The sequence below is a fragment of the Peromyscus maniculatus genome, chromosome 4 (assembly GCF_049852395.1).
Source record: "Peromyscus maniculatus bairdii isolate BWxNUB_F1_BW_parent chromosome 4, HU_Pman_BW_mat_3.1, whole genome shotgun sequence".
NCBI classification, from domain to species: domain Eukaryota; kingdom Metazoa; phylum Chordata; class Mammalia; order Rodentia; family Cricetidae; genus Peromyscus; species Peromyscus maniculatus.
This window is the reverse complement of record NC_134855.1, coordinates 119216263-119228410: the sequence shown is the minus strand read 5'-3', so window position 1 is coordinate 119228410 and position 12148 is coordinate 119216263. Positions and strand designations below refer to the sequence as shown.

The following is a 12148-nucleotide window of genomic DNA, read 5'->3' as shown; positions in this document are numbered from 1 at the left end:
ATGATGTACCTTAAACCAGGGAAAACCTGGACTTACCAGGTTTTGGGAAAAGCCAACATGGATTTCTTCATAAGATCTGTAGAAGGGATATACAATGTTGCCTTGATTTCTAACATCTGGTCTCCAGGACAGAGAGTTTGTGCTGTTTAAAACATGGAATGCTATACTTGTCATGGGAGTACTCGGTGAACAGTAGGTCCAAGAGACAGAGAGCAAACACATGGAAGCCACCATCACTGTAAACTTAAGCTCGGCCATTCCCACTACTGTAGCTCACCCTGTTCACTTACAGAAAGTCAGTCCTGGCTGCTCTCAGGGTGAGTGGGAGAGCATGTTAAACCCCTCTAGAGAAAAAAAGGCAGTGGAGTTGTAGGCATGCCTGAAGTCTGTCAAAATGACTTCTTAAGTATGTCTTTCCTCTGAAGTTAAGCTACTACAAATGTCTAAATTAAAGATAATGAAGAATTCTCATTACTTCATACTGGTGACTTCCATGTGTCCTCAGATACTAGATACTGCTATAAGATTCTGAACAACTACTGTCAAAAATCCCACCAGGAAGCTCATGGCTTTACCCATGATGTGGAACTTATCGAGATTACTAGCAATGAAGTAGCAGGTGCACAGTGTGAAATGAGAACTTGTTCTTCAAATGCTTGTGTGCTGTACCTTATTGAGTAGATAGCCACATTCTCATAATGTTTCTATAGCACTGTTATCATAAACAAAGAGTACAATCTAGCCAAAAGGTCACTACACTGCAATGTGAGAAACTTGGGCTCAGTGCTTATGTTTGTCACTTACTATATATAATCTTTAGAAAGATTAAGCCATCATTCTGGGATTCAGTTTTCCTATCTGTAAAATTATGAGGTGATCAGTAAATGATCCTTAAAATTCCTATCTCATCCATTAGCACAGCAATACTTCCATTACCAGTAAAAAAAATACTAGGCTAGAATGATTATTTGTACATATCAACATGCATACATGTCTGTAATTAAGAACAAAGAAGACAAACCAACTGCAAGGATAAAAGACACGAGGAAAATCCCCTGACTCTCCACATTTTCATGTTGAGTAGGCTGACTTTAACTCAATGGTAAAGTGTTTTCTTTTGTCTGCAATGGTTGTCTCATTGAGCAAGCAGCACATCTTTCAGCTCAAATAACACATCCACAGGGAGGCCTTCCCTGATCACAAAGGAAAGCTACCTCTTCACCTTCACACTGTTATCTTACAATATCCTTCTTATAGTCTTCACTGCCCTCTAAAAGTCCTTAGTTTTGTGCAAATGTGTTCATTGTCTGCCTCGCTCAGCTTGATCATAAGGTCTAAGAGGCCAGGGTTTCTTTGTTATAGTTCCCTACTTTCTAGAAGAACCACCAAGGTCAGAGCAGGCACCCAATAAAAATAGGTTGAATAAGCAAATGAAGTATGCCAATTCTTTTACAATTACCAACACAGTCACATATCTCTCTGATGTCTTATATTATTAAGACATAGTTCTATGTCTATTCCTAACAGACTCTGGTAAGATAGATACCACGACCTAAAGATAATCATGAACAAGGAAACTCGTGATCAGAGGTGAAAGAACTTCTCAATGTAATTACAGTATTAAGTTCAGCACTTTTCAGATCAACCTTTGAAGTTCAGTGTTACAGACACCATGGAATCAACCCTTTATTTTACAGTGTCTGATTGGCTCTATCAGTGTTTCTAAATCAAGTCATAAAGCAGATCAACATTTAGTTTTGGAAATTAGTGATTAATTATTAAGATAACTAATACCTGTACAAACTGATACGTGTACACTTTTTAGTCAAATCATGCATGTTAGCAACAGCTCAAGGAACAATTTAATGTATGGGAAAAATCATTTAACTCAGTGTTTGCTCCTTATTTCCATAAGCATATTCGGCTGTCTCTGCACATTAATGACCATGGCCTTGAGATTAACCTCTCCTGTTTGCTTGTTCCTGACCTCAGAGCATCCTAAATTACTCAAAGCCATTCTGATGCCTTTAATTTATGAGAACACCTTCACATATTCATCTTTTAAACCTTGAAAATGATTATCCCTGCACAACTGTGGCTCTCTTTTTAATCTTAGCTGATAACTCTGATTAAACACATCCACAGGCTGATTACCCCCACTGTGGTTAATGCCAGTGTCGCTGCTAACTACTTATTTCACAGCAGGAATTGCCTTCAAGAGCCCATTTACATTATCACTTGGAATTGATTTACACTGTTATTTCCTATTGATCATATAGAAAAAAATAGAAGGTATAGACAGTGTCCTCTGAAGGCCAGCTAAAGCAGCAAATGATGAAAGCAAAGTGCAGGCTTTATTCTACACCTATCTGGTAATATAGGAAAAAAAGTACTGGTTGCTTTCATAGTGTAGATGTTTTCAAAAGATACTAGTGTTGGAATTGATTGGTCATAAGATCACCTGATAATTGAATCTGCATTATTCTAGTGGGTCTACAAAGAGAGAAAATCAGGTGGAAGACACATGTGTGGCAGAACAAACTAAACAAACCCTTGTGCTTTCTTTTACTGCTAGAACCTTTCATTAAAAGGCATACTTGAGGCCCAGAAAATGGTTTAGCAGGTAGGCGTTCTTACTGCTCAAACCTGATGACCTGAGTGCAGTCCCTGATTACTCCATGGTGGAAGGAGAAAACTGACTGTCAAAAGCTATTATTGGACTTCCAGATCTATATGCAAGCCATGGCATGCATGCACCCATGTTCTTACGTGTTTGTTCTCTCTCTCTCTCTCTCTCTCTCTCTCTCTCTCTCTCTCTCTCTCTCTCTCTCTCTCTCTCTCTTTCTCTGCCATAATAGGAAAATAAAACTTTTTAAAATTTTGTGAAAGGAAGCATGCTGGGTGATGTGATGCCACACTGAGGACAGCAACATATCTAGCTATGCAGATTTCTGGAACTGTGGGATTCTATCTTGAGTGTGGTCATGTTGGTTTCTTTCAGTGAGCCTAGTGACAAGAGAGGAAGAGCACAAGCTATTGCTAATTCTCCCAGCAAATATGCATGAAAAGTCTACTTTTTTGCCAGATGATACATATCCCAGGGATCAATGAGACTGATACAACTCTGACCTCCATAAACTGTCACTGATTTAGAGGAAAATGAACAGCTAAGCAAATATAGACATTGTCACTGACTATAAAAATACTGCAAAGGAAAAAAAAAAGAGCACGCCAGAATTCTCTTTCAAGAAAGTCCTAGTCTATTAACCAAAAGGATGTCTGTGCTATGCAGGAAAGAAGGTTACAGCAGGATTGCTCCATGGTGTTCAACCCCTTGTAGGGCGATGGCTCTCACCTTTGAGCATTTGTTAGTTACATAGAGAGTTTGCTGAATGAAGCCCCTTCTCATTCAGTTCTTCTGGAGTGAGGCCTAACAACTTGCTTTGAAACCTCATTTCAAGACTTTCTAATCTAGACTTTCTCACTTCTACAACTATTGTGACCCTCATAAGAGGATAAAGTATATCCACTGCTTAACATGCAAAGAAAGAAGAGTAGTTATGGATAAACGGACTCAAAAGGAAGTTCAGCTCCTAAGGAAATAAATCAATAATGGTGGATTTTTATGAAGAACAGTCACACCTTCCTCTTCTGGAAAGAAGATGATGACTTTATATTCTTCAAAAGCTATTTTTTCTCTCTTTAAGTAACGTGCCATTTAATTATGGAATTGGCTCCTGAGAGCCCTCAGGTCTCCATCAAAGGCTGCAGAGTCACACTCTCCCCAGCACACACACTTCACTGCCTTCACAATCAGACCCCTGCTGGGAGAGCCCAGGATGGTCGAAATCAGGTCGCCCTCCACAGAGGACTGACTCAGAACCACCTTCTGCGTTACCTACCCCCAATTATGAGTTTCCCTGGGGCAGGAAGCCCCCTTTCAGCACAGTAGCCAACCCCACTGGCTGAAGGAAGGAAGGTTTATGGCCCAGTACTCTGGTGTTTTAAACTAATTCTCACCACAGAGATTTGATTTACTCACTTCTCAGTTCTGGCTCAATACAGAAATTATTTTCTTCCTCATCAGGAATTTTATCCCCCAAAGATGGTCTAGTGAGGTGAAAGATTTGAAGAGATTCAGATGAACCTCCTAAAGACACATTTACTTGAGACACAATAAACAGGGACAGCCCCAAGAAATAGATGCCAGGTAGGTATTTTCTGCTTTTGTCAACTTTGATCCATTACACACATTTAATAAAATTTAATAAATATTTAATGTCAATGAAACATGCCTTCCTCTTTATAAAACATAAGGATTGCTACAGACTAGAAACCATGAAGGAGCAGATAGCACATGTTTCAGACATCCCAATCATACAATCCCTACAGGCATTACTCAACTCAGTCACACCAAAGTAGCCATAGACAATATGTGAACAAATGGGAATATCTGGGTTCTAATAAAACTTTATTTACAAAAGTAGGTAGCAGATCTAGATAACACTGCCAGTGACACTCCACCTAGTTCTTGACTCCAAGCCACAATCAAGCCTCTACTATGGATTTAATTTGTTACTGGGAGCTGCAGATTTGATTTCACTGTATGTGAATTCCTCCTTAGGTTGGAAATATATTATCCTTACTTGTCATGTCACTTCCTCATAGCCATTTCAAAGGACTGATAAACTCATGTTTCAAAATTCTATGATTCTTTGATGAAGGGTACCAGAGTACTAATTACTATCAACAGAACCTTTTAAGCTATTATCATCTGTTTATTTCTGCACCTGGGAATAGAATAAGGAAATGAATTCATACCACTCATTCAAACAAATTATGTTATTGTCTGTCACCCTAGACATTCCTTGAAATCAATAATGTAACACTAGAAGATGGATGCCAACATTGCCCTTGATGCCTTTGAAAAGCTACATGGAAGAAACAAAAAATATTATATATATATATATATATATATAATAGTTTTATATATATAATAGTTTTATATATATATAATAGTTTTATATTTATCTTTGATGCTTATTCAACCTTGAAGAAAAGGGATTGGGAGTATTCTAAGGAAATATAACAGACGTGTGATTAATGTTGAAAATTAAATGAAGGTGATCATGTCCTTACTTTATTTTCATCTCTTGAAGAGAAACTATTAGGAGTAAATTTCTTTTAAGACTTTAGAACTGCATACATGCTGAACAATTTTTAAGATACAAGGTATAGTTGACACTAATTCCATTATTTTTGGAATATTAGCATAATTTTTCTTTTATGTCCAACCTTTCACCAACTTGATGTCAGTTTTCCAGTTTTAACAGTTAATTCACTTGACAGAAATTTCTCCAGTACCCATAATATATTAGAAAGATGCAACGCTGGGCTGGGGAGACAGCTCAGAGAGTAAGTGCTTTTCACATAATCATCAGGACCCGAGTTTGATACCAAGAACCCATCTTAAAAAGCTAGGTGTGATGGGGTGCGACTGTGCAGCACTGGGGGAGCGGAGATGGGAGGAGCCCTGGCACTCACTGGCCATCCAGCCTGGCCTTCTCAGTGAGATTCATCTCAGTGAGATCTCAACCAGTGAGAGATCCTGTCTTAAAAAACAAGATAGGTGTGGACACAACACAGAAGGCTGTCCTCAAGCTCTCTATAATGCACCCACTCTCTCTCACACACACAACTATGAAACGTGCATAACAAGGAAAAGAAGCAGCATGCAAAGCATTAACATGCAATATACTGAAGGAAAAAAGAAAAAGCTTGTAGTTGAGGTGATATGACTTCATTCCTAACAGAGGTGCTATATGAGTTAAGTCTGAAAGATAAGTAGAAAAGATGAAAGAGCGAGCTTTCTAGACAATCACAAGCCCACAGAGATCCACAAAATTATGTTGCAAATCATAACATTCAAGACACTTTAAGTGGTTCAAGATATGGTGGCCTATTCTGGAAAGCCGAAGAAAATTAGGTTAACAAATGTTTAACTTTAAAAAAAAAAAAAAGATATGTCAAAGGATTGCAGTCTATTTCCATTCACCCTTTCAAGAAATACCTTTCAAGCCTCTTTCATGTTTTGGACAGTTTTAGAACTTCTATGGACATTGCAAAACAAAAGAAATAAATCCCAACTCCAAAGTCTACATCCTTATTCTGGTATAGGGAGGTTTTACAAACAAAAAGTAATAACATAGCAGATTTGAAGCTAACATACTACAGTACAACAATTACAAATGAAGCAGAGGAGCCAGGATAATTATGTCAGCTAAGGTGACACCTGAGGTTACAGTTACCAAGGGTGTGAAGAACATAAGGGAGGAAGTCATGAAGAAGTCTGGAACAGAACTCCAGACAAGGAAACAATAGTATCTAGGATTGAGGACCAGCAAGACAGCCTATAAGAGACTACAGGAGGCCACAGTGGAAAAGAGAAGTCTCCACCATGCACAGCCTTGCTGACCACTGTAATGAGAGGACATAGACCCCTACATGCATTGTGCAAAGTGGATCACAAAATGGAAGGCTTGAGAAGTAGGAGTCAGTTAATGAACTATTTTCCAAATGAAAGAGTCCTGAACAAAATCATTCATTTGGCACCTCATTCTTTCACAATAATTAATCACAAAGTTGGAACACTATGCCACATGTTGCCACTATGACAATGACAGTGTTGTATGGACTTTTCTTGGGCAGACCTAAACAAAACTCTACTTATGGCAGACGGGGCACCAAAACAGACAAAGATGTTGATTCTAGAAGCTTAGGTGAACCCAAAACAGCAAAATCACCAAAAAGTCACACCCTAACATGGTTAATGGCTGCACAGATGGAGTCCACACTCCAGTTAATCTTTCTGCTCTCTATATATTCTCACACATACCAAGACCATGTGAAACTAGGGACAGAACTATATACAACTTTGGAGAGGATGTAGGAGGGAGTGGCTGGATCTCAGATGAGCATCTAATGACTCTCTCTACTCCTCCTGCTATGAAGTACAGTCAATAGGAACAATCATGAGAGCCTGTTGTTGGTTTATCATGAGTTCTCTAACTAAGATAATAATGGCTATAAAGCTTGGAGGACAGAGTTCTACAACAGACAAGGAAATGTAAATATCCCTCATGTGAAAAGCTTCTATAAAGGAATACACGTACAACACTTTCTTTTTCTTTGTTTGTTTGTTTTGTTTTGGGGACAGGGTTTCTCTGTGTAGTTTTGGTGCCTGTCCTGGATCTCACTCTGCAGACCAGGCTGGCCTCAAACTCACAGGGATCCGACTGCCTCTGCCTCCCGAGTGCTAGGCTTAAAGGCATGTGCCACCACTGCCCGGCCCCTTTTTACACTTTCTAAGCAATATATTTCAATGAAATTCTAGTCAATATTCTTGCCTCCATGACTTCTTTTGAGAAAAGTGACTGGTTAGTGTTGTATCAAAAGAAACCATTCAAACATACTGGCAGTGAAAGAAAGAACATCCAGGGGCTTTTCATTCCACCATCATGATAAGTCACAGAACACTGACTACAAGTATAATTAATTCAAATACAACCATTCATGAATAAATTAATTTAGCAAGCATAGAAAAGTAGAGAGCAGTCCAAAATGACCAATACTATATGTAACCCAGACAAAAGCGTTTTCCAAACAAATTGCTGGTGCATGAAGATATCATCACTTGAGGCTGGATGACTGGCTTTAGTGCCCCTATAATGATGAACCCAGTGTCTCAGAGGACAGATAGGAGCTAGTCTCTGCTGTCAAACTGTCACAGAATTATTAAATATGGAGGGGAAAATGACCCAAACAGTATGTAATGAGCTCCCTTTTCATTCTCTCACTACAAAAGCACATCTGTGGATTGTTAATGACTCTGAAATGGAGGATCCAAATTGATGAGAAAGAAAACTATCTCCCAGGGATAGGGAAAAGGAAATGAACACACACAATGTTTATAAAGCATAATTTGAAATATAAGGGCTTGTGAAAATACTATGAAACATCATAAAGTGGAATACAAGTGTGAGCTATTATTACTCCATTTCACATTCCTTTTCTTTGTGATTTTAATATCAATCATTAATCTTTTAAAGTACAGAAAAAACACCTAGATATTTGCACGACAGTGCATGTCTTTGATTATCTTGTTTAATGAGGTGGCTGCTATGTTGCATTGCTATTTTCTATCCTGTTGGATGATTCTTTATTGGACATACTGTCTTCATTAATGAAACATCATGACCAAAAGTAACCGGGAGAAGGAAAGGGTTTATTTTGCTTACAGTTCCATATCACGGTTCATAATCAAAGAAAGTCAAGGCAGGAACCTGGAAGCAGGAGGTGATACAGGGGCCATTGAGGAGTGTTGCTTACTGACTTGCTCCTTGTAGCTTGCTCAGCCTGCTTTCTTATATCACCCAGGATCACCAGGCCTCACCCACAATGACCTGGGTCTCCCCACATCAATCACTAATTCAGAAAATGCACTACAGGCCTGTCTGCAGCCTGACATTATAGAGACAATTTCTCTGTTGAGGGTCCCTCCGTTCAGATGATTCTAGCCTGTGTTAGGCTAACACAAAATCTCGCCAGCACTCATGCCATTCAGCTGCATAATAATGACTGGAGTAGGGATTCTGTGCTGAGTCCTGGAGGCTGATTCTCTATGTCTAGAGTCTTGGGCCATAAGACTCATTTGTTTCAGAATGCTTCTGAAAGCTACACACCACACCAAAGCTCAAACAGGGTTTTCAAACATGACAACTTCTAAAACATCCACAGAGCCTTACTGATCCCTGTGCCTTTGTGCCTAACACTAGGTACATTCTCAATGACTCGGAAATCAAATGAGTGACATGCAAAGGAAATGGAATATCTTGTACACAAGCATGCCAAATAGCAGTAAGTAAATTTAAACCAGCTTCCTGTATCTGAGAAGATAATACACATAAACAATCATTTTACTTGATCATGTGTAGTGATTCCAAGTTTCTCTGTGTTCAGGAGGCTCAGAGTTGAAGAATTTTGATGTCTGTTTTCATACAGAGAAAGTAGTAAATTCAATAGAAGACCTCACTTATTACTGGGTTTGAGGATGGACACAAGTCTGAAAGTAATTAATCTGCTCATTCTTGGGGTGGTATGGGTCAGCTGCAGCTCACAGGTAACATCATGTTAGACAGATTAAAAAAGCAAGTTCCAGGAAAGGCGCAAAGCTGCACAGAGAAACTCTGTCTCAGAAAAAAAAAAAACCAAAAAAAACAAAAAACAAAAAACAAAAAAACAAAAAAACAAAAAAAACTGTGTTTGTCAACATGAGCTATAGAATCCAGACGAAAAAATGACCTTTAACACTCAGATCATCAGTGCTAGGAGTCAAAGTGCAAACTCCCGATGCCATTGTACACAGGGGGGTTGCACAAACACAAACACACATGTGTGTGCACACACACACAGACACACACACTCACACACACACAATTTTTAAAATTACCTTAAAAGCACACTATGTCACCATTCACAGATAGTCTTGGGTGGCTTATTTTTCTACACCCTGCCCATACAGTGTTCGATACTATCCCACAAGTTATATTGTATGTTTTTAGTCGTGCTATTCTCACTACTATAATACAAACATACAAAAGTAGCTTGTCTTCACATAAAAATGTGTTCATAGAGCAGGGCAGTATCCTAAGAAGCAAGTACATAGATTAAATTGGTGTCTCAGTTTCCAGGCCAATGCACACCTTAATGGTGTAGCACAAAACCTCCCTCCATTTCCAGGTTCTGAAAATTATATAATTTTAAAAGGTGCACTTTTAATCACGTCTCTCAATTTTATTTTATACCACCCTATCGCAGTCGGCTAAACACTGAAGCAACAAGGTCAGTCAATTGCAGTGCATTTTTCTATTCAAATATAATAGAAAATTTGACCATTCCACATTCAAAGAGCAAATACATTCTTGGACTGACAACCACATTCCACTGGCTTCTCCTGAGAACCGAGTGTGACAGATGCCTGGGCTGTAATTGCCAATCAGCCTTTACATGGCAGCTGAAAACACAATACATCACTTTGATCTCCTTTGCTCTAAACACATCCACAATCAAGAAACCCGAACAAGGAATGAGAAATTGGCATCATTTCCAGAAGCTGTCACTGGTGGTGCTTAAATACTGGAACGTATATTTTGCTCCTACTTTTATTTCTCTGTTTCAGAGACATTGTTAAATAACTGAACAACTAGAAATTTCTCTAGTTAATCATATAAATAAACATGCACCTACACACTAAGTCTGAATACAAGCATATTTAATTAAATCCCACCTCAACTGTCTCCTTTTCTAGATATTCTTTTGAGGGAAAAAGCAAGGCTGGCATTCTCAGTTGATTCTGAAATGAAGTTCAAGCATGCCATACTCACACTTTGCAGGGAGGTCATAGCCGCACGTGATTTTTGCATGTCCAGTCTCACAGCCATTCAGGTTCCGACACTCAGCTAACAAACAGGGACCAGCTGCTCTATGAATACAGCCATCCACTAGGGAAGAGAGATAACAAAGTTAGCCTATGTGTGACCTTTTGGGGAAAAAAATGTATAAATGGGCAGGAGAAAAGGAACTCAATTTCTCCCTCCCCAAACCATAGCTCGACAGAGGAAAACTCGTAGTGAATAAAACTCACTCTCTCTCTCTCTCTCTCTCTCTCTCTCTCTCTCTCTCTCTCTCTCTCTCTCTCTCTCTCTCTCCCTCTCTCTCCCTCTCTCTCTCTCTCTCCCCTCATGGTAAAAAGTTACAGAGGAGTGATGCAAGTGGTGTTCTGGTTAAGTTTCTCTTGGGGTGGAGGATCCCCTAACAGGTAGAATAATTTCACTGGTGTAGGCATTTTCTGCCAACATCTGATTTCAATGAAAAGAGTGTTAGGAAGAAATGCTAACTGTCTCCTCGGAGCTGCTAAGTATGTTTACCAGCACATCACCAGGATCAAATGCGGTTATGAAGAAGAAAAGGCACACGTGTACTCTTCTCAAAAGTGAGATGGTAAAAGCAAGGCTACTCAAATAAGAACCAAACTTCCAGACAACTCGGTTCCTCACAGACACCCTGCAAGCATGATCAGGTTCCTGCAAGGGAAGAGCTAGATGCCGCAAGGGTAGATGGGTCTTTAGAAGCACCTGGAAGACCATGCACCTGGCTTGGAAAGCCAACTAGCAGCAGCTGTTCTTACTCTGCTGGAGAGGCAGCTTTCTGCCCTCAGGCAGCCTCAGCTGCAGCTCCTCCTCTGGGCCCTTTGCAAACAGCCACCCTGGCAAGAAGCACGAAGCTGGTTTCAGTAAAAAATCAACACCTTCTGTGACTGGATCTGAAGTTAATGCTGTGGTAGACAGCTAAAGGCTCATGGACACGTAAATTACAAACTTGAAAACGTGGTTGTTTAGTCCTTTTTGAATAAGTACTACTCTATGGGCAGAAAGAAAAAATCAAGTTTGCAAACCAAGACAAGGTAGAAGTCAGGGAAAGAAAACACAGTATCTTTGAGAGATCTAAATACCCCCCACTCCACAGTCCATACCATCATGAACCTGATGACTTCTTATTTTTGTTTTATTTCAAGATGAAGCTATATTCTGGAGAGACTTTAGTGCCATGGGTACAAGGTGTCTAATATCCAAGCTGGCTACTATTGCCACTGCCTGTCACTGAGGCATCATTCTCAGCTCAACAAGTGTCCAAAGGCATAAGCTTATCCAGGCCTACTTGCCTTGCCACTTACATATATATCTATGGCGTTTGATAATGAACCTAGCCCTAAAGGACCCTCATATCAAAATGAATGTATTCCAGCCTACTCTCAACTGTCACCCTTCACAGACCCGGGGTAAAATCCACACAATGCTCTTCACCAGCCACATACTGTGGAAAGCTCTACTTTGTAATGAATTGGTGTTAGAGGTGCAACCTCGCATACCTGTGCAGGAATTTAAGGACTTTGGTGCACATGAGACAATCAACAGAATGCTTAATACAATGTTATGTGCTAGACTGATAGTGTTTAAATATCTTAAAATAAAGTTGGCTAATTTTAAAAACAGCTCTTTATCAGTAAATGAGAAACATAAAGAAGAATATG

General features: G+C 39.4%; 1 protein-coding gene across 4 annotated transcripts in view; it reads right to left on the bottom strand.

The window, feature by feature from the left end:
• Positions 1-12148, bottom strand: part of Macrod2 (mono-ADP ribosylhydrolase 2) — a 1982629-nt gene that overhangs the window by 1332487 nt on the left and 637994 nt on the right. For all 4 annotated transcript variants that reach the window (XM_006983683.4, XM_042276356.2, XM_042276357.2 and 1 more), the window contains exon 5: positions 10443-10559. In XM_006983683.4, coding sequence (XP_006983745.1) covers positions 10443-10559 — 117 coding nt within the window. The remainder of the gene's footprint in view (positions 1-10442; positions 10560-12148) is intronic.